This window comes from Barbus barbus (genome assembly GCF_936440315.1).
Source record: "Barbus barbus genome assembly, chromosome: 49".
Classification (NCBI taxonomy): Eukaryota; Metazoa; Chordata; class Actinopteri; order Cypriniformes; family Cyprinidae; genus Barbus; species Barbus barbus.
The window spans coordinates 11,850,497-11,870,410 of record NC_136727.1 but is presented as its reverse complement, the minus strand read 5'-3'; the positions used below and the strand labels follow the sequence as shown (position 1 = coordinate 11,870,410).

Genomic DNA, 19,914 nt, shown 5'->3' with positions numbered 1-19,914 from the left:
GAAGATACATTTTAGAAAATGGTTTATTAATGATATATGCATTATTTTTTTTAATCTACATTAAGTCAACGGTAATACAGCTTACATACTTTGTACATGTAAAATTGTGGCATGAAGCTTAAAAAAAAAAGTAGATAACCATTTAGCCAATGCTTCAAGGCTGCTCACCAGTTAGGGATGAGCTGTTACAAAACCAAGATGCAGAGAAATGTCTTATAAAATACTTTGGCATACGTTTCTGAAAATGTGTGCAAAAATATGAATTTAGTAGCCTTGAAATGCATTATGAATCAGTTTTAAGTGTCCCAGTTATACTGCCCTCTATGTCTGGTGTGCGTTAGTTCATCATGCCTGTTTCCTACTTAATACTTCAGCATTTAAGCACAACTCAGTGTCATACACAATTACGCTCCTCTGCATCCACTCCCTGTTTTACGGGAGAGTCCTCGATTGTAGAGTCACTCTTAGAGAGGTCATATACTGCTCCTCCTGTTTTTGAGAACTTTCAGTCCAGCAGCAGGTAAGCGGGCAAACGGGTCTCTTAAGTGGTGGAGGATAATCCATGTCTGTCCCACTGGTCGACTGCACTCATCGCTTCTCTCAGCATGATTTTGGTGAGTATGGAGAATCGCAGTACACGTTTAGTTGTTTCGTTACTTATTTTTAATTACCGTTTGTAGTGTTTTGGAGGGTTCGGTTGTTACATGTAAAGAAGGAAGACTTGTCAAAAAGGTGAATAGTGTCACTTCTATCCGACGACCCCTTGAGTGTAGGGTACACTCTATGAGCTATATTTTAGTTCGAGAGCGTGGAGGGTGTGTGTGTGTATATGTATTGCGGGGGGGGGGGACTGCTGGCAGACCCTGAGTGTCCTGGAATGTGCCATGGCTTGTTCTGGGGTGGGACTCCATGACCTCAGGCAATGGGATGGGTGGGTGCGACTGCATTCGCAAACACAGGGCAGAAAGAAGGACGGTTAACTCTCATTATTTTGGCGCACTCACTCACCCAAAGTACACGTGCAACACCCCTGCAAACAACTTTGTACAAATACAGCCCGGTTTTACCACCGATATCCTTGTGAACTCCACTGTTGTGATCATGTCATGAGTGATGGTGGCCACTATGGCATGATAACAACCTTTTACTGTATTCCCCAGAGAGGAGCAGAGGATAACAGCATGGGGGAATGCTGTTTCTTTAAGAGAGAGGGAGAGCGAGAGAGAGAGAGAAAGGGAGGGACCTTTTTGCCCTCCAGAAACCAGGAAGGGAATTGAGTTGATCTGCTGGTGCTTGGTTAGCGCATACAGCGCTTTGAACAGCAGGGACAGCTAAGAGAGAGAGAGAGAGCGCTCCACAGAGGAGGAGAGAAGAGGAGGGAAGAGCTAACCCATAACAAGCACGGCCATCGCAGGTGAGCTCGTTTCCCCCTGCTTGTCCCCTGTGTCGTCTGCCCAGGGCCTATCGACTGAAGGGAGCAAGGCTGAGAAGGAAGGAATGAGGGAGGGGGACAGAGAGGAGAGAGAGAGAGTATGTGTGTGGGGGGTAGGAGGGGGCTCCAGTGCCAGTGAGGAATTATTACTCTTTTTCTTTGGTCTTCCGAGTAACTGATTTGGTACACCTTCGGTTCACTGGCATTGCTTTAATAAACTTTTTTTTTTTTTTTTTTTTATGTTCTTATTGTTAACTTTTTGTTGTTGTTGTTTTGGAGGCAACCTTTAAGAGGTATGTTTGTCAGAGGTTAGACAAGAGGAGAACGTAGTAGGAAGGAACCAAAAATAATTCCATAGGACAAGGTACAGTGCTACACACTGGGATCCGCTTTTTTTTTTTTAAACATTTGTTGTCATTCATGAAGAAACAATCTCTGATAACAGTCGCAAATTGCATTTACACTGGTTACTGTTATGAATATGGAACATTTTAGGTAAAAAGTCTAAATTGGGTCAAGAATACTGAATATGTCAGATGATGTAGAGTGACAATATAAATTTATCGTATTGAATTTCTACAGAGTTGTGTTTGGATTCCTTTGTCTTTTCTCATACGTATAACGCTTGGCACTGCTTGTTGGCTGGTCTGTACTTTTAATACCTGGCATCCTGCTAGCAACACACGGTAGTGTATAATTCAGCTCTGAATGCTTACGTTGAAGCAAGCTCTTAGATGTGGGGGTGGCAAGAGCAAACGGTTTGGGACTTGTAGTTCTTAGCAGTGGCCTAGAAGTAGGTGAAGGCATACTTAAGGACTGCGTTTCCCAGAGTGCCTTGCCCTTGGCCATACAGGAAAGGGAACAGCCGGTAGCCTATCCTAGTGGGGAGGTGTGGTGATTGAGGAGCGGACAAGCCAATCGCAGAGGGGGAAGTGAAGCCAGAGCAGTGGGCTGAATATAGAGTGGGGGAGTTAGTAGGTGTCTGCCTGTGTGGGATCAGGCAAGGGCTGGCCTATGTAACTAGGGCCACTCGGAAGTTTCCTGTCTGCAGTTGCTCCAGACCAGAGCCCTGCCCAGGCACAGAGGCAGGCAGGCAGAGGGAGACTGAGCTGACCCACGGGGAAACAAAATTCTGGCTGGCCGGTAAGAGCTCCAAATGCACTCTCACTCTCTCTGGTGTCTGAGACGGGAAAGGCAAGCTAGAAGAGAAATAATGGAATCTTAAAAGGGGAAAGAGAGGGACTTGGCTTGATTAAGTTCAGAGCGCTTGACCCACTTGCAGATGGCATAGAGACGGAAAACGGAGGCCTGCTGTTTTAAGGTATGACTTGGTGAGCTTCTGTGCAGCGAGTTTCACTTTCCAAGTACTTTCTTAACTGAACTCTGTCTTTGTGATTCTTATTTTTATCTGATCTGACGGTTACAAATTGCCATTTAATAAAAAAAAATGTTTTCAAGCAGATTCATTTAATTTTGGTCACAAAAGGTTGGGTTTGACACTGGTGGACTCTGGTGTAATGATTTCAAATAAAAGTGAAATTCACATCAAAGACATCCTGCTCGTTGAGATCTCTAAGAACCTTGGACTTTGGAAAGTTTTTCCTCTTCTCTTGGCAGATCCCTTGTAGGCTTCTCTGCCCCCTCATTCTTTTTATAGCTGTGCCACAATGCACATCAACATCTCCTCCCTTGGTAAGGGTCTTTAACAGGGTCTCATGACTTGTCAAATAAGAAGACTGCATGTTTGTCCCGGACTCAAAGGCGTTGCAGGAAGCTGCAGTCTCTTTCGCTCTTTTTTTTATTTTTTTTTATTCAAAGATGTATGCAGATCATTTCCAACTCATACTTGCTCGACTCGTTTTCACTAGTGCGGGTACAGGGAGGACGCAAGGGGTATTTTTATTCACAGATGACGCCCAGTGTCTGAATAATGCACAGACAAGTCTCCTTGTCTCACTGGGGTGAGGCCGATCTTTATTGTCTTTTGCTTGTTTAAGTGGCAAAGAGATTCTTACCCACCATAAACCAGTTAACCCTGTACGTAGTTAAATTACCTGACAGGGTCGTTTCAGGTCAGAATTTATGACAGGTACACATCATGCAGTGTTTTTTCTTTTGTATTAACTTGATGTGTTGTGTTGTTTATTTCACTAAATATGTGCTTTATTTAAAGTTTCAATTGCTAGACATCCAGTGTGAATTGTTTAGGTTTTTATGCACTTGTATGTATGAGATATTTGACTAGCTTTTGAATGCTTATGAAATACACATTTTATTTGAACTTTCACAATCCTTTTGAAAAGTTATGTAAATTGTGGTCTGTTGTGAAGACACAAATCATCTGTTTTTGTGTCCTTGTGCAGTGCAGGACTGAGGGCTGAAGGCACTAGAGGTTACCAGCTACTGTTTGGCCAAAAAGCATAATTCTAATGCTAACGTTATTTTTGACCTTTTTGAACACACTTTGAATTGGCTATCTGAACAAGGTTTAGTTTTATAACGTCTAGGGGACAGTGGACGTTTGTGAAACATTTTTGAATTGACCAAATTAAAGACTGATGCTGGGAGATGGGCTGCTGCAAGCTAGCATCACTATCGGTAATCAGAGAGCTCATCTCATTATTCTCTCATTGCACTCTTTAAAGGGCCTTCTTCCACTTATCTGCTGAGAGTCTGTCGACGTGAGTGAGGCCTTCTTGGTTTCCTTGACCGTAATGTGGAATCCAATTGCTGTAAGTTTATGCTCTTGCCCCCATTCGCTATTGTGGAGCTCGACCTCCAGCAGGTGGAGGAGTCCTTGACATACTTGCCTTAGTGCGATCGTTCACAGATATGCTGGAAGGTAGAGCTGAAAAAGAAAATCCTGGGTGGGTTGTCATGTCTTTTTGCCTCCTCAGCAGAGGCAGAAGAGGGAAGTGGAAGCTGTGGTGGACTGGTGGTGGAGTGTGCAGTGCAGTGTCTGGGAGAGCTGGTCATCTGATAACAGAGCGCGGGTTCTGTTACACCATCACCAGAGTCACGCAGGAAGTCTTCTTCCGCCCAACCGGCCAGGCTGCCGCAGCAGCAATAGAGCTCAAGACATGGACTGGCCTGGGCACTAGAAGGGCTGGAGAAGCGCCATTAATCAATTTTGTTTCTGTTTCATGTGTTGGTTTTCTTGCTCTTTCCTTATTTCCTGGCCCAGCCACAGTTTGTCCGAAAGACTCCTAAGTTGTGGGCAGCTCAAAGACAGTTGCAGGGAGTTAGGTCTGGAAAAGTTTGGTCAAACTATGAGGGGGCGTAGTGGCATTTTCACACGTGGGCTTCATTCTAACATGGGACTCTAACAAAGCTGCTGCTGGTCTAGAAAGATTGTAGGCACTTTGTTGCTTTTGAAGCAGAGTTTCTTGCCTTATCTGCTCTATCTTTTGCAGTATGCTCTGTTCCTATCTGAAATACTTCTGCAACTAAGACCTTTAATTTCTCACCATAAAGAGTATGTAGTTTGCTTGTACTATTGACCCTATGACTTAATATTTTTCCTCAAAGAGGGATGTAATTTCGTGTCTATAGATGGCTCCAGGAAACTAAAGTGAGGTGAAATAAAGTTGCGCTAGTGTGCACTTGTTTCTAGCAGCCTCACCCAATACCTTTTGGGGGGCATTGTGAATACAAGTCTGGATTTTTGGCAGCCTACTGACATATCTCCAGTGAAACGGCCCAGCACTACAACTCCAGTTTTATCAGTTGTTCGCCCACTTCCTGCTTGCACTTTTTGTGACCAATCATGCTTCCCTGACCAGTGCTGGCAGGAGTGACTCATTTGCAGGGCCTTGCTCAAAATCCTGTTCTTCTTGGAACCAGTCAGCCCCTCTCCATACTGTTTACGATTATCCGGTAATATCCTCTCTGCCTTGACCTTGAACCCTGTCAACCTAGTGTAGTCACTCCACTTCCCTCCCTCGTGAGGCAGGAGGAGCTAATCACACAAACACACACACTAGCTTGTGCATGCATACTGAGTGGGCATGCATGTCAGAGGGGATGCCCTGTGTACATAAGTCACGTTTGTCATTAATCCTCTCAAAAGATTCTTTCGAAGGATTCCCCCGTGAAATACACAGTAGGTGTGACTGACGAATAAAGAAAGTTAATAGAAAGACACCAAAGTGTTCCGTAAAACCCTACTGCTTGTTTTGGTTTATGTCATAAGTCAATGTGTGTTCCTGGAATGTGTGGCATGTGCTTGCCTAAGATGTTTCATTCTGAGGTGTCAGTTTTCTGTTCATATAATGAGCAAGTAAATTTACTTTTCCTTTGCTGGATTAGCGTTGTTTTAGAATGTAGCTTCTTCTCTCCTCAACTAACTCTTAAGAACTTAATCACCAAACAAATTAAATACCCTTGACACAATTTTATTGACAGTAGTTGCCTCATGATTCTTGTAAAAAGATTTTACTGTGGTGGTGGTGATTTTTCAACTGACTAAACAATTCTGAACTATTTCTAAACTAGTTATATTGTAACCTTAAGTACCAATAGGTAATGTGCTAGTTGAACTTCTAAACTCATTTAGTTTACACTCGACCAGATGAATTAAAACTATTCAAATACTCGTTAAGACAGTTTGACAGTCTCTGAAATCTATTTTCGATAGCCTCACTTCACATTGGCTGGGAGGGGCTGTTAGGGGAGGGTGGGGGCAGGGGTGGGATGAGGATTCGCAGTAACTTGTGGTTTGACTTGCAAAGTAGTTGAGGCCTGTGCGTGCGGCCATCAGAAGAGGTCTGAAATGAGACGTTGGGGCCGTTGCACGGCCCCTGTCACCCATAGACATGAATAAGTGATGAAGAATGTTGGGAGCCCTGAGAAGGTGTCAGGATCAGGTTTGTTTGCACTGTTTCCTATTTCTTTCAGCTTTACCCTGGGTTTATTCAGGGACAGAGATGCTGCTTAACTGGTGCCTTTGTCACCCACAAGCTGAAGTGCAGAGAGATGACATTTGGTTTTAAGTGTCTCTTCTAAGAAACTCCCTTATGATAGCAAAACTACTCTACTCTTGCTCTTTTTTTCAGAATTTTTGATTTTGAGTTTTGCCATGTGTGGTACAGGTTCCTTGTGAATCAAGGTAAATTGTCTGAACTGAAAAGGTATATTTTAAGGATGCATCGATCCGATACTCAGGATCAGTATTGGCTCCGATACGGTCATTTTCTGCGGATCGATATTGTGCGATATTGTGCCTATACTACTGTGTTATTGTTGAGCCCCACGAAAGGCACAAAAACATTATAAAGCACCATAAGTTTTCGTGCACTATATTTAAAGTGTTCTGAAGCTGTTCCATAGTTTAATCTGAGGTACAGATGAATATTAAAGTCGTTAAATTAAACTCTTCTCTCCGCTGCGTCTCTGTCACCCTCCGTTCAGCAATCAAACTGTCACGTTCGGTTACTACAGTCAAACTCTCTTCAAGAGCGCACCGTAAGTGAGGCTTAATAAACTAACGCACAGATTTAATACACTACGCATCAGTATCTTTTCCCTTTGTACTTTGAACTTTTCTGTGCGGACTCGGAGGGCTGCGCAGCCTGCGCGCTGTGACTAGTGATGGGTCATTCTTGAACGATTCGTTCATTTTGAACAAATCTTTAATGTGACTCAGGAAGAACAAGTCGCCTCGGGGAGTGATTCGTTCAGTCGTGCATGCGCATTGCACAACATTCTATGGGTCCTGTACTGGAATTAGTCCACCTCCCGAGTCTTCGGGTTTGAGTCTTTCGTTCATCACGTGACAGCCCCATACGCTTAACCAATGCAGCCTGAGCTGGAAAGAGAATTGATTAGTTCATCTCTCGAGTCTTCGGGTTTGAGGCGTTCATTTATCACGTGACAGCGCCATACAAACAATAAAACAATGAATTAATATTTTCTGTTTCTTATAGCATTATAGTTTTGTATTGTTTGTAGTGTGATAAACGTTTGCATAAGTAGTAGATGTGTTTGGAAAGTAACATGTAACATTTGAATTATATTTTGCTAAAATGAACGAAATGACTCGAAAAAAGATTTGTTCATTTTGCTGAACGAGACTCAAAGGTCCGAGTCGGTAAAATGATCTGAACTTCCCATCACTAGCTGTGACTCTGTGTTTCAAGCGCATCATTCTGCGCACGGGATGCGCATAAGCGTGTTGTGCCGCTTTGTATTGGAGCTTTTCATATCATAATACTTTTGCCCAATGAAAGACTTTTTCTGTCCTATCTATCATATGTTGCTGCCTTCATTATGGTGCTATAGATTTAAAATAAAGATTTAAAAGAATTTTTATAGTAGCCTATATATTTATATATAAATGCATTTTCTTGTTTTTTCATGTGTATTTACAACAACACAAAGAGAACCAGTGTACCGTTTTACCAAATTTTGTATTTGTAAATAAAAATGTTTCACTAGGTTTTATAAAATTATTGTGCACCCATGATTTTTATAGAGTATCTTTTGCTGCTGAATTATCCACTAACCTAGTTTATAATAGTATTTTTTATCATAAAAAAATATAATTTTTTTTTTCATTTGTTATTTTTCATTAAAATGAAGTTATCGATATGTAGTAGATTGTATTTAACACACAAAAGAGTGATGATCAGGTCAACACACAGAAGTATAGGAATTCTACATCGATTAAAAAAAAAAAAAACTGCGCTGATATCGGATTGGATCAGTATCGGCAGACACGCAGAATTTTCGGGATCGGTTCTGAAAAAATGGCATCGTTGCATCCCTAGTATATTTTAGTGTTTAATGAGACTAAAATTTAAAACTTCTGTTATCATCATCTCACCCTCATAGGGGGGCGAACTATCCCTTTAAAATAAACATAATTTTTGAGTCAGACAGTTTTCCCTTATTTATGAGGTACCATACCTGGAAACACTTATTGTCTAACCTAACCTCCAGCCTGGCTTCTACCTTAACTTATTCAAATTTTCTGCAATAAAACAATGAGATATAATGCACCTGTTAGTCAAGCGGGTGGGTTGGGGGTTTATCAGAGATAACAGAAAACCAAAGACCTTGCCCTACAGGTGCCCATTATTTAGCTCAAAGGTGAAGAGAGAGACAGAACGAGAAGGGCTTAAGCCATTGGCTTATGGGCATTACCATCTAACTTAAACAAGTCAAGACGTGGTCCAGTGGGGGACTATTATTGGAATGGCTTCTTTGTGAAGTGTGCTATATAGAAGTGTGTAGTGCATATGTGCCCTAGATTATGGTATTTTCATCATATTCTGACACTGAACTCTTTAACTGTATTTGCTAAAGTCAGATGGCTTGAAAAAATGACACACAAAAGGTGAGCCTGAATGTCATCCACAGTAATACGCAAGACTAGTCGTGGAGGTTGGATTTGCTGGTGTGTTTTAGCTTCCCACTACCTCTCAATTGCTACACCAATAGTGACCTGACTTGGTGCCAGCTCTCAAGGTGTGGAGGAAGGCAGCTTTGTGCAAGCGTGAGAGAGAGAGAGAGCAAGCAGCCAGGTTGAGCAGGTCTTGCATACATACCAAGGGGCTTGATCTGAAGGAATGCCATTTGAATGCATTGCTCTTATTGAGTATAATCCCCCTGTGGCCTCACCCCCTGCTGGGTCACTCTGGCAGATGGAGGGGCGGGGGGTAGTTAGGCTGTTTGGTGTTCACGCGCAAGCGTGCGTTTGCCAATGGACAAATCAAGGAGGGTTGTCTTTCAGAGCCCCCCTCCCTCTACTGCAGTTGATCATTTTAATCTCCCCCCACACGTGATCAAGGGGAAAGGCCTTTCCTGAAACTTGGCACACAGTGCAGGGTGGGGTAACCGGCTCAGACCGGATTGACAACCTCCCTATTTAATACTGTTCCCTTGTAGCCCTGCGTGTGTCCTCTTACTCTTCCTCCTCCTCTAGTGGATTTTTTTTTCCACTCGGGCCTTTAGCCGGCAACCCCCTGCCCCCACCCCCTTCCCCAGAAGCCAACTGACACGCAATTCAGTGCACATGGTGCCCTGCTCTATTCTATGTGCCGTGCACTCCCCCACCCCAGCAAAGCTGCACAAAACAGGTTCTCCTTTTCCACTGCCATCATGACAGCAGGCTTGCCACCCTCTGACATGCTGCTACATTTTAATTCAGTTAACACCATGAACTGATTGCTGTAAACTAGAAGGCTGTTTAGAGTGCTTTTCAAGACAGATTAAAGTCTAAACTGCCACAAGTTGAAGTCAAACAGCATTCTTTTGACAGCATCACCAGATGTTGTACATAACCTGTAGACTATTTGATTGTTATAAAGACTTTAAAGCGCAATTTTTGCACCATCAAATTGATAAGCTTAGCCAAAAGTTTTTAATAGTAAAAAAGAAACTGAGAAGGTGAACTGAACTATCTGTTCTGTAATAGTACATGGTGTTAAAAACATGTCGTCATATGCATAATTCATACCTTTTTTTCCATTTCAATAATTACACCAATTCTCCATGGACTTTAAAATAAGTCTTGGAACCAGCGCATTGTGTGTTTACAGTCATGGCTTGTTGTCAGAATATACTTTTATAACTTGATGCTTCCATTTGTGGTTTGGATAATCTTGACCAGTGGTCTTTCATATAGTAGCAACCATTTGGCTACTATCTATTAGCCTCTCTGCTTTATTTGCATACAGGGCCTGGCAATTCTACCCCGGATGGTAAAGAGAATGGACAGCATAAGTATGGTTCAAACATAAAGTATTAGTATAGTACAGTATTCAGTATATAGTATTAAGCAGCAGCATGAATTGAGCTCTTCAGGTCATTTGTGAAAAAGTTTTAGATTGGGGAGTTTGAAAAATACTTAAAACTGCTACAAAGTAAAGAGAAACATTTTTCATGTAAAATATTTTGCCTTAATTTAGTATCAATAATATTTCTTTTAAACTATCACTTTATGATTAGTAACTGTTATTGTTCCTCAACATTTTTAGACAGGCAGACGGACAGACGGCAGGACGGACGGACGGGTGGTGGCTGCGATTGGCGGCTCGGCGGCAGGCTGGTGGAAAATGTCGTCGGGAGCAGGTGGGCGGGGAAGACGTGAGGCAAGGGCCTGTGGGGGTGCAGGCGAGGTAGAGGAAGGACCAGTGGGCATCCCCTTCCCCGAGCACAGTGCTGACCTGCTGGGCAGTCTCAACCGGCAACGGTTGAGTGGGCTGCTGTGTGATGTGCTACTAGTGGCTCAAGAGAGAGAATTCCCTGCCCACCGCTCTGTGTTGGCTTCCTGCAGCACCTACTTCCACAAGCTTTTCACCTCGGGCCTGGCTGCTGACCGCCAGAAAGTCTATGCGCTAGACTTTGTGCGACCTGAGGCGCTGGCCGCCCTCTTGGACTTTGCCTATACGGCCACACTCACAGTCAGCCGCAACAGTGTGGTTGACATCTTAAGCGCTGCCCGTGTGCTGGAGATCTCACCCGTCCAAGACGTTTGCACACACCTGCTGGACACCAAAGTGCTCGCTACGCCGGTGGGTAACGTGTCTTTTACAAATTGACAAATTAATGTTTCGGAGTGATATGATTATGTAGTCCCATTTCTTTTTGCAGGCAGGCAGTGAGCAAGAAGAAGACCAGGAAGAGGAGGAGCGAAGTAAGAATGGAAAAGAGCAGGGCATCCGGTTGCGTGCCCGTGAGTACTTGGAGTTCTTCCAGAGGGGGGCGCATTGGGGTAGCAGCTGCAGCACGCCAGAGCTCAGGGACCTGCCCGCACACCTGCACTTTAGCCAACGCAATGGCGCTGACAGCAATGGCACGCCCATCGGCCCTGCTGACTACTACTCCTCACTGGCCCAAGCCCTATCACAGCCGCCTCGTGACCCCGAAGATGAGAATGTGGATGAGGAGTGCCAGGATGGACCTTCGGTTCTAGCTCGAGGGAAAAGTGCAGAGGCTATGATGTCCCTTTATGCTCCTACTCAGAATGGACATTACTACCTCCATCAGGCAGAGCCCAAATCAGAGAGAGAGGTGGAGGGGACAGGTGAGCAGGAGCACGAACAAGGCCCAGCCAGTGCTTTGCTACAACAGATGATGGACTCCTTGGAGCGGAAAAGGGAACGGGCCACGGCCGGTGGTGGGGGTGAGGAGGATGGGCCGGAGGGCGAAGAGCCAGACGTGGAGTTTTACTTGAAGTACTTTAATAGTGTGCAGCAGGAGGAAGCCCCAAGTGCCCCCATGTCTCCAAGTTTGCTACCACTGTGGTCATTAAGGGGCAACGGAGGTGGAAACCAAGCGACTGGAGGGGGTAACACCAGTGAGAGGAAGATGCGCTCTAAGGCCTTCCAGAAGTGCCCTATCTGCTCCAAGGTCATCCAAGGTGCAGGCAAGCTTCCACGCCACATCCGTACACACACAGGAGAAAAGCCCTACGAGTGCGCCATCTGCAAAGTGCGATTCACCAGGTAAGCCTTTTTTTGTCATTTTGGTTTTGTCTTTGGGAAAATTGAGTTTAGTTTGTATTTTGACATACACTTTAGCATCTTGTGTGCTATCAAATTTAAATGGTCAGGTATTCGGTACACTAAAGAGAGCACAGTCAGCCATAAAGTTGTTTTATGTTGACAGAAAGGCTGCATGACAAAGTCCTGGAATTTTAACAAGGGGGGGGGTCCAATAAAAGTGGGTTGTGGTAGCACAGCCTGGTCTACTGTTATCAGGGATGAGGCTGTTATAAAACTCTCTATGCCGATATTGAAGGGGATTACAGCACGGTGGCCTATCTACACCAGTGAGTCAGCTGAACGTGTGACCCTGGGTGTTATGTGATTATTGCCCCTGGCACATACAGCCCCTCTTTCAGACAAATGGCTGATGAAAAATACTGCATGAATCTCTGTTAGCAAACTGCTAGCATGGCTTACCCTGCACTTAAGGGCATCACCTCTTCCATGAAACCATCGCCTTAATGAATTAATCAGGAGACACGCATTGGAAATAGACACTGCGCCAAAAATATCCAGTACCCTATTTGTGTAGAGATTAATCTAAATTTGCCACCTAAATACGCCACCTATTGGGAAGGGGTACTGTAATCTTAATCCTGTTTGATCAGGGTTAAGAGTGCATTTCACTCACACTGCAATAAATCAATCTTATCTTGTAAATAATTCATCTCTCTGTGCCCCACTCTTGTTACATTGTGTGTATGTGTGTGAAAACCCGTTTTCTAACAGGCTTGTATGTATATACCTTCCGTATTTTGTTGAATGTATGCGAAAGTGAAGGAAAGATGAGAAATTCTGAGTGAAAGAATACATTCATGTTTAAATACACAAGTAGGCGTCAACGTGTGCACATGTCTGTGTTTACATACTCGGGTGTGTGTCCGTCCATGGACGCATGTGAGTGCGAATGTGTTCGGTAAACCTCCAGTATTCTGGATGGGTCAACCACCCTAGTTTGTTTAGTTGTACTCTGCCCGGTTCACAAGCTTAGGGGGAGGGACGGAGAACGGTAAGATGAGAGCAGAGTCTTACAACAGAGGGCCTTGCATTTGACACCACACTATACGTAGCTCCCTTATTGGAGCAAAACAATACACATGCAGTATGCTGTCTCTTGTTAAAGAAAGCCTACTCTTTAGCCATTCAGACCAGAAATGTATATAAACTGACAAACACAAAATTTCAACATTTAAGAAATATAGAGTGTAAAATCTGGTTACAAATTTTATACAGTGTTAATAGTGCTTTGAAATGGTTGGAGGACAATTGAGGAAAGACATTGAAGGTTAAACCACATTCTTCCAAACCTGTTCCTCAATCCAGCACACCTTTTGATTTTTGATCTTACATTGGTTTCTTCCCAGAAACTAAAAGCTCTCTTCAGTTGAACTCAGCTGCCACTGAAGATTTTAAATTTTGCTCATAAAACAAGAGCAATTGTGCTCTTATAACATGTTCACCATTTTTAAATGGCTCTTTTGGGAAACTTAGGGCCCACTATGACTCTGAACAGAACATTGAGGCCTTCGGTGCCTCATTGGCCTAAAAAGAAATTATGGTGATAAAGCTGTGAGCTTTATGGCTCTTTTCCTCATATGACCTTGGGTGCTTTCAGCACAGAAGAATGATGAATAAACTTGACTTTACTCCTTTTGTGAATACATGTTGTCTTTGATGTGCAAGAACATACATATTTATTTACATCCTTACATTTTTGTTTTATATGTAGTTTATATAATATATGTGTGCATGTTTGCCTTTGCTAATGATCTGTGTGCATGTTTGCCTTTGCTAATGATCTGTGTGGCCAACCTTACCGGTGTGTCTTGTAATTCAACATCAGGCAGTAGTTAGTGACTCACCCAACTATCATAAATGGTCTTTCTGGCACATCAAGTAATTTGGAAGTGGGCATTTTAAGGAATTTCAAGTGTCTTGACTTAGCATGTATCATGATATTTTTTTTTGTTAATTTTCTAACCTTGAATTGCTGTTGAGTCTGTCATTGTTAGTTCGGTTACCCTTAATTTACACTACATGAACTTACCTGTACTTACAGTGTACTTACCCAAGAAAGTACTGGATAATAAAAGGTAACTACATGGGTTAGGATTAGTAGGTTTAGAAGTAGGTTCAGGGCTAGTACCCAGTTATTGAAATTACTATAACAAGTACATATTACATGCGGAACAGGACTGTAAAACAAAGGACTACTGTTAATTTGTTTAATTCATACAAACCCATGGGTAGCGGCTCATCAGAAGTTTTTGCATTCTCTTTTCCAGGCAGGACAAGCTAAAGGTTCACATGCGCAAGCATACGGGAGAGAAGCCTTACCTGTGTACTCAGTGTGGTGCCGCCTTTGCCCACAACTACGACCTGAAGAATCACATGCGTGTGCACACAGGCTTGCGCCCCTACCAGTGCTCCAGCTGTTTTAAAACCTTTGTGCGCTCGGATCACCTGCACCGTCATCTCAAGAAAGATGGCTGCAACGGCATCCCTTCCCGACGAGGCCGCAAGCCACGCATACGAGATTCTGAGCACCTGGAAGGTCCTATGGAACTTCCTGGCCCAGAAGCAGACATCGAGAGAGGTCGACAGCATCCAGACAGGGGCACCAGAACATCAGTCATGGAGGAAAATAACGGTAGTCACACGCACAGTCCGGTTGCCGACGGGGAAGGTAGTGAAGATTTGACCTCGGGACAAAGTAACTCTGCGACAACATGAATCAAACTTAATCAGAGAGGGCTTTACTCAAAAACAAGAGGAAGAATGAAACAGAAAAATGAGAAAAACAAACAAAAAAAAAAACTTAAAACTACATGGTCCTCTTTAAAAAACCAAATCAGGGTGTCACGCAAATCTAATCTTCTAGTTTCTTTTTCCTCCTTTTTTAGCTTCTGCATTCCGCATAGAGACTTAACAAGTTACTGGTCTGTTGGAAGAGCGAAGAGCACTTCAAATCACTCACTCGTGCTGTCAACATCTTTCTGGGTCTTTTTGTGGGTGTTTTTTGTAACATAATGGCATAGCCATGTGCGTACGAGAAAAAGCTACTATGCAGTTTAAACAAGTTCCTCATCTCTGGGTTGCATCTACAGGGCCTTGTCTTAAAAAGTAAGGTGTCAAACACCAGGCTGACTGCTGCTTCAACAGGTTAGCTATGAATGGTCTAAGATGTGATCAAGGCAACCAATAGATCTGTTTTTCTAATGCAATGAGCAACATGTACATACACTATAAAAAAATATATTGTCTCAGATTGCAATATATGCAATATTCTGATGCAGCACCTTTTTGGGGTTTGATTTAAAGTGTTACTTTCTCTATAAAATGTTTTTTTCCGAGTTTATCCTTTCATGGTGTAACAGATTACCGTTTTTAGTTGAATCTACATGGGGAGATTTTGTTAATTTGTTTCTGGCAGGGAGAGGGTAAGACAAGGGATGAGGTCCTGTGTTTCTAAAGCACTACCTTCATCTGATCGGCCCTGGGCACAATCATGTTAAATCTTACCTCTCACAGACCTGCTTTTCCTTATTGGCAGTCTTACTTGCATTATATTCTCTCTTATTTTTTGGATTGTCTTATTATTTTGTCATTTGATTTTACTTTTGACCTTTGAGTTGACTATTTTGGGTACTTGACACTTTACATTTGTATACGTGTGTGTATATATTAGGTTGTAATCTTATGAGACCCTTTATAAGACATAGTGCAGATAGATAGGGTTACATCTTCCTTCAGCTTCACTCCAGGTTTCTCACTGCGTTAGGTTCGCAGGGGGAAATATGCTGTTTGATATTTTAGAGCATTATAATTGAGAAACCCATTTTTTCCTAAGCTGCACTTAATGGAACCCAGAAGTTTCCACCCAAAGTTTCAATTGTGATAAATGTGCTTCATTTTGAGTCTTTCTGCAGGAGAGTGAAACTGTATGCAACAGATGAGTGAGGGCACCACTGTTATACAAACGGCTGGTGAACAACTTAAGCAGGGAATCTTTTATTTGTTTGTTTGTTTCAGTGACAGAAGGAGAGATAAAGAGCGAGCACCTTTTTATGCATTTGCACAGCTTTACTAAAGATATCCAACAGAGATGGAGAAAGATCGGTTTAAGGAGGCAGTTTGGGTTGGGGAGATACAAAGTGCTTATTCAATTTCTTTGCCCAAGGGACCACAAAAAAAAGAACCTGAGCGATAAAATGAGCAACAAGTCAATGTCCAATTCCAAATAAGCACACAGCTGTAGCCGAGTAAGAGAGAGGGTCCAGTTTTTAGTGTGAGAAATGTGAGCACCATTAATAAATTCAATGTATATAGATACAAAATGGGATCAGTTATACAAATGTTATCGCCTTTTTTTCCAATGCAAATGACTGGCCGAAGTTATGAAAAAGTGTCCTGAAAACTGAGACCTTTATTTTAAAGTAATGAGAGAGAGGGTGCAGCAACGTCCTATGGCCACATCAGAGCAGGATGACTCGCTGAGAGGGGCCTGGAGCGTCAGCAGGCACTTTGTGGGCACGTTGAGACAGGCTCTCCCCAAAATCCAGAGTGGGTGCTTTGGTTAAGTTAGGACTCTCGTTTAAGTAAGGCATGTATGAGGACAAGACTTGACTAAGGCAGAGCCTTTTATAAAGTGGCACATTTAAAAGAAAATTAAGCGCATGCATTCTAAAAGCAGTTTGTGATCCTTGCTAAATCTTTCAAGTGGATCTCAGTATATACAGTGGCTGTGGTTACAGCTATGGATGCTCAGTTTTGTTTCAGGCTGAATTAGAGGATGTAAATTTGTGGCATTGTTCCTTCGGCAGTGCTGTACCCTGTTTATCGGCCTTTTGCACCTTAAGAAAGAAGCAAGATTTGAATGCACTTGTTACCGAGAGGGGCACTTTTTAGTCAAAAGAAACGGGTACTTTTAAACAAAAGAGCAAATGTGCTAAGCAAAAAGGCCCAGCCAAGTGGTGATAATGTTTTTATTAATTTTTTTAATTTTTTATTATTTTGGCTTGTTCGTAAGTGTTCGTTTTGTTAAGGTCTTGACACCGAGCTGCCAAAAAGTGCAGTCACTAAAGCGAAAGAAAAGGGTGAGGATTTTGATTGATTTAAATGTTTGATGAAAGAGTAACAAAGGATATTTCATATATATACATACACATGCACACACATTAAAGCATAATGATTAATTGCACTTAAAGTTGATTTAAAAAGTTCTTTATTTTGTCTTAATACGGAAGAGAGTAAAGATGTGGAAGCATCTGCAGGGATTTATAATTATCTACAACTACATACTGCTCTTGTTTAGTTTCTGTCAGTGCATTGCAGTATATTGAGTTTTGCTGGTCAAGTGTGGTGTTCACTTTAAATTTGTTGTTGAAGGCCACATCCTAAGCATCACGCTACTATACGTTACGAAGAATGATTTTGTGTGACTGAACGACACGGCAGAATTAATCCTCCTGGAAATTCCAGTGTGTGAGCTTGTTTTCACACCCCAAAACGCTCAGTTAATAATACATCACATGCCTGCAAGGGTGTGTGGTAACACATTGACCTAGACCATCTCTTATCAACTGTTTCACTCATCGCCTGCGTTCATCCCATACGAAGTTCACAGTAGCTTTTAGAATTGTTTCCGGGATGTATTTGTACCTATGCCACGGCCTAAATTTATTCTCTCTCATTATAGAAGCAGAAGTTGGAGTGTAATTGTTGTGGAAAAAGCCTACTTGAGTTCCCTTTCTGTCTATTGTTTTTTTCTGTGATATTAAGTGTAAGAGTTTCAAATCTGCAATGCTTTCTTTTGTTTTATTGTAAACTGTGTTGCTGCAGGTTTGTTTTCTAGCAAAGATAATGCTAGCTGTGTTTGTGGGTTTTTTGGGTGAAATGGTGGTGGATAATAGGGAGGGTTGGTGGGTGGGAGGGGAAGGGAGGTATAAAGCCTGATAGCACTGGAAATGGTGCTTTAGCTGAGAGAGTTTTTGCACTAAAAGTCACTCATGTCCTTGTCCTTGGAGGAGGGGGACTGGAGAACCGGGCAAGGCCTTTGAGTTTCTGTGAACACAGAGTCTGTTTAATCTCCACTTCACTTCCCTACACTTACATCTGCAATTAACTCTTTGAAAACCAAAGTAGGGAAAGACTAGGATTACTTGAAGACTATTCTTGGCCATTAGAAGAAAGAGGTGAATCTTACATTTTCAACAAAAGCGTAAACAAAACCAATTCCTAGACGAGTGTAGGTCAAGAGTCCAAAGCAACTCCAACAGAAATAAGCAGCTTGAGGAAAGACAGTATTCATGGAATGGCTTATTTCCAACAGTTAACAGGATCAAACCCTAAGCATCTGTGTCTGCGTAGAAGTTTGGTGGAGTAATCAGAGGTCTTTGTGAGTTCGCACAGACTCATTGGCTTGATCTGAAGAGATGTAAGCTTTGTTCAGTGGGTCCAAAAGGAGTCGGGCAGAGTTTTGAAGCTTGACAAGTGGAGAAGGATTCTGGAGAGAATGTGCCTTAACTTAAAAGGAGATTGGGAGTATTCTTCAAAAGATTGCTTCCATTCCAGCTTCCCAAACGATTCTTTAATACTTGTTGGTTGAAACTGTTCTATTCTTGACATTTCCAAGAACCAAAATGTTAAATAAGATCTTTGTCCAGATATTGTCTAATACACCTTAATTTGTAAATACAACTAGTTAACATTTTCTCCTGATTGCAATAAGAGTGTCATCTTCCATTTAGCGCTGTTTATTGCTTCCGCCCCAATCGTGACTCCACTGACAGACACTACAATGAGAAAGTGTCTCAAAAAAAAAAAAAAACTTCCATGACTTTAAAAGCACCATGTATATAATATCCAAATATTAATCTCTTTGTGTCTTTATTTGCTTAATTTATTGTACAAGATTTCAAAAAGCATTAAATATTTCAATGACAATGATAACCGTAATAATCATAGAAGATAATCTTATTACAGTTTTAGATGTTATGGCTGGGTCGAAGCACAGCTAGCTGAGGATGACATAATGCATGGCTAGATTCGCACAGTTTTTCTCACTTGATCCACTGCTGTTAGATGCCCAGTGGGCATGTTGCACAAGGAGTGGTTCATGGGCAGTGGGTACTAGTTTGCACAGATTGGGGAGGGTGGGTAGCATTTTTGTGCAGTTTGGGCAGGGGAACTATGTCTTATAAGGGGGGTTTGGAGAGCCTTGTCAGGTATTGCTGTGCCATTCTATGTACCTAAGGAATTTATAGCCATCTACGTCTTTGACTGCCTCAGCTGGTTATGTTTCACTGATCAAGGAGATGTTCTGGAGAGCAGATGTCAGAGGTTGTGGTGGGAGGCAGGGGGATTTTGGGATTATGGGCCATTGTCTATGCTTCTCAGGTTAAATAAGGCAGTCCATGTCCATTTTTGTTGCTTGGTTTAAGCTCAGATTTTGCCTTCAGTGTAATCAAAGTTTTATTGTACTGAGAGTGCACCAACCGAATATATATTATGAGTTTTGAAGATGATATCGAAAAGCAAACTACACGTGACCACAACACCCTCATTTTTGTTTTGCCTAATAACTACATTCTTTTCTAGTGTATAAAACAAATGTTTTTTTTTTTTTATACAGGTTTTAACATTCTAAAACGGTGAGTGGTGTATTGTCTCAGAATGAGGCCAAGACATAAGTGAATTGTGGGATGGAGACATCAAGTCTACGGTCTTCAAGTCAAGGATGCATTCCATAACTTCCTCTTAATAGCTGTTAGAACGAACAGATGCAGGTAGACGGAAAAGAGGCGGTTTCTTAAGTCTTAAAGGACTTTCTTAAAGGTTTTTCACTTTTCCTCTACTCCGAATGTGCAGGGAAGAAAGTGTGTTGGGCTTCACAAAGCCATCAAGCTGATAGCAGTTCTGTGATTGTAACAAAAAAAGCACTTTGCGAAAGGCCATCCAGAATATTGTGTGCTGTCTCCTTTGATTATTACT

General features: G+C 42.3%; 1 protein-coding gene across 6 annotated transcripts; it reads left to right on the top strand.

Annotated features, from left to right (window-relative positions):
* Nucleotides 1–391: 391 nt before the first annotated feature.
* On the top strand, nucleotides 392–18,730 carry LOC306867565 (zinc finger and BTB domain-containing protein 7A-like). 6 transcript variants are annotated; one of them, XM_079413301.1, is made up of 4 exons: nucleotides 392–614; nucleotides 10,411–10,947; nucleotides 11,027–11,880; nucleotides 14,208–18,730. In XM_079413301.1, the coding sequence occupies exons 1-4, from the start codon at nucleotides 606–608 to the stop codon at nucleotides 14,653–14,655; spliced, it is 1,848 nt and encodes a 615-aa protein (XP_079269427.1). In that variant the 5' UTR covers nucleotides 392–605; the 3' UTR covers nucleotides 14,656–18,730. The 6 variants fall into 6 exon arrangements, with proteins under 6 accessions (XP_079269427.1, XP_079269429.1, XP_079269428.1 ...); XM_079413303.1 differs by lacking the exon at nucleotides 392–614 and adding an exon at nucleotides 1,161–1,414; XM_079413302.1 differs by lacking the exon at nucleotides 392–614 and adding an exon at nucleotides 1,260–2,753.
* Nucleotides 18,731–19,914: the final 1,184 nt, after the last annotated feature.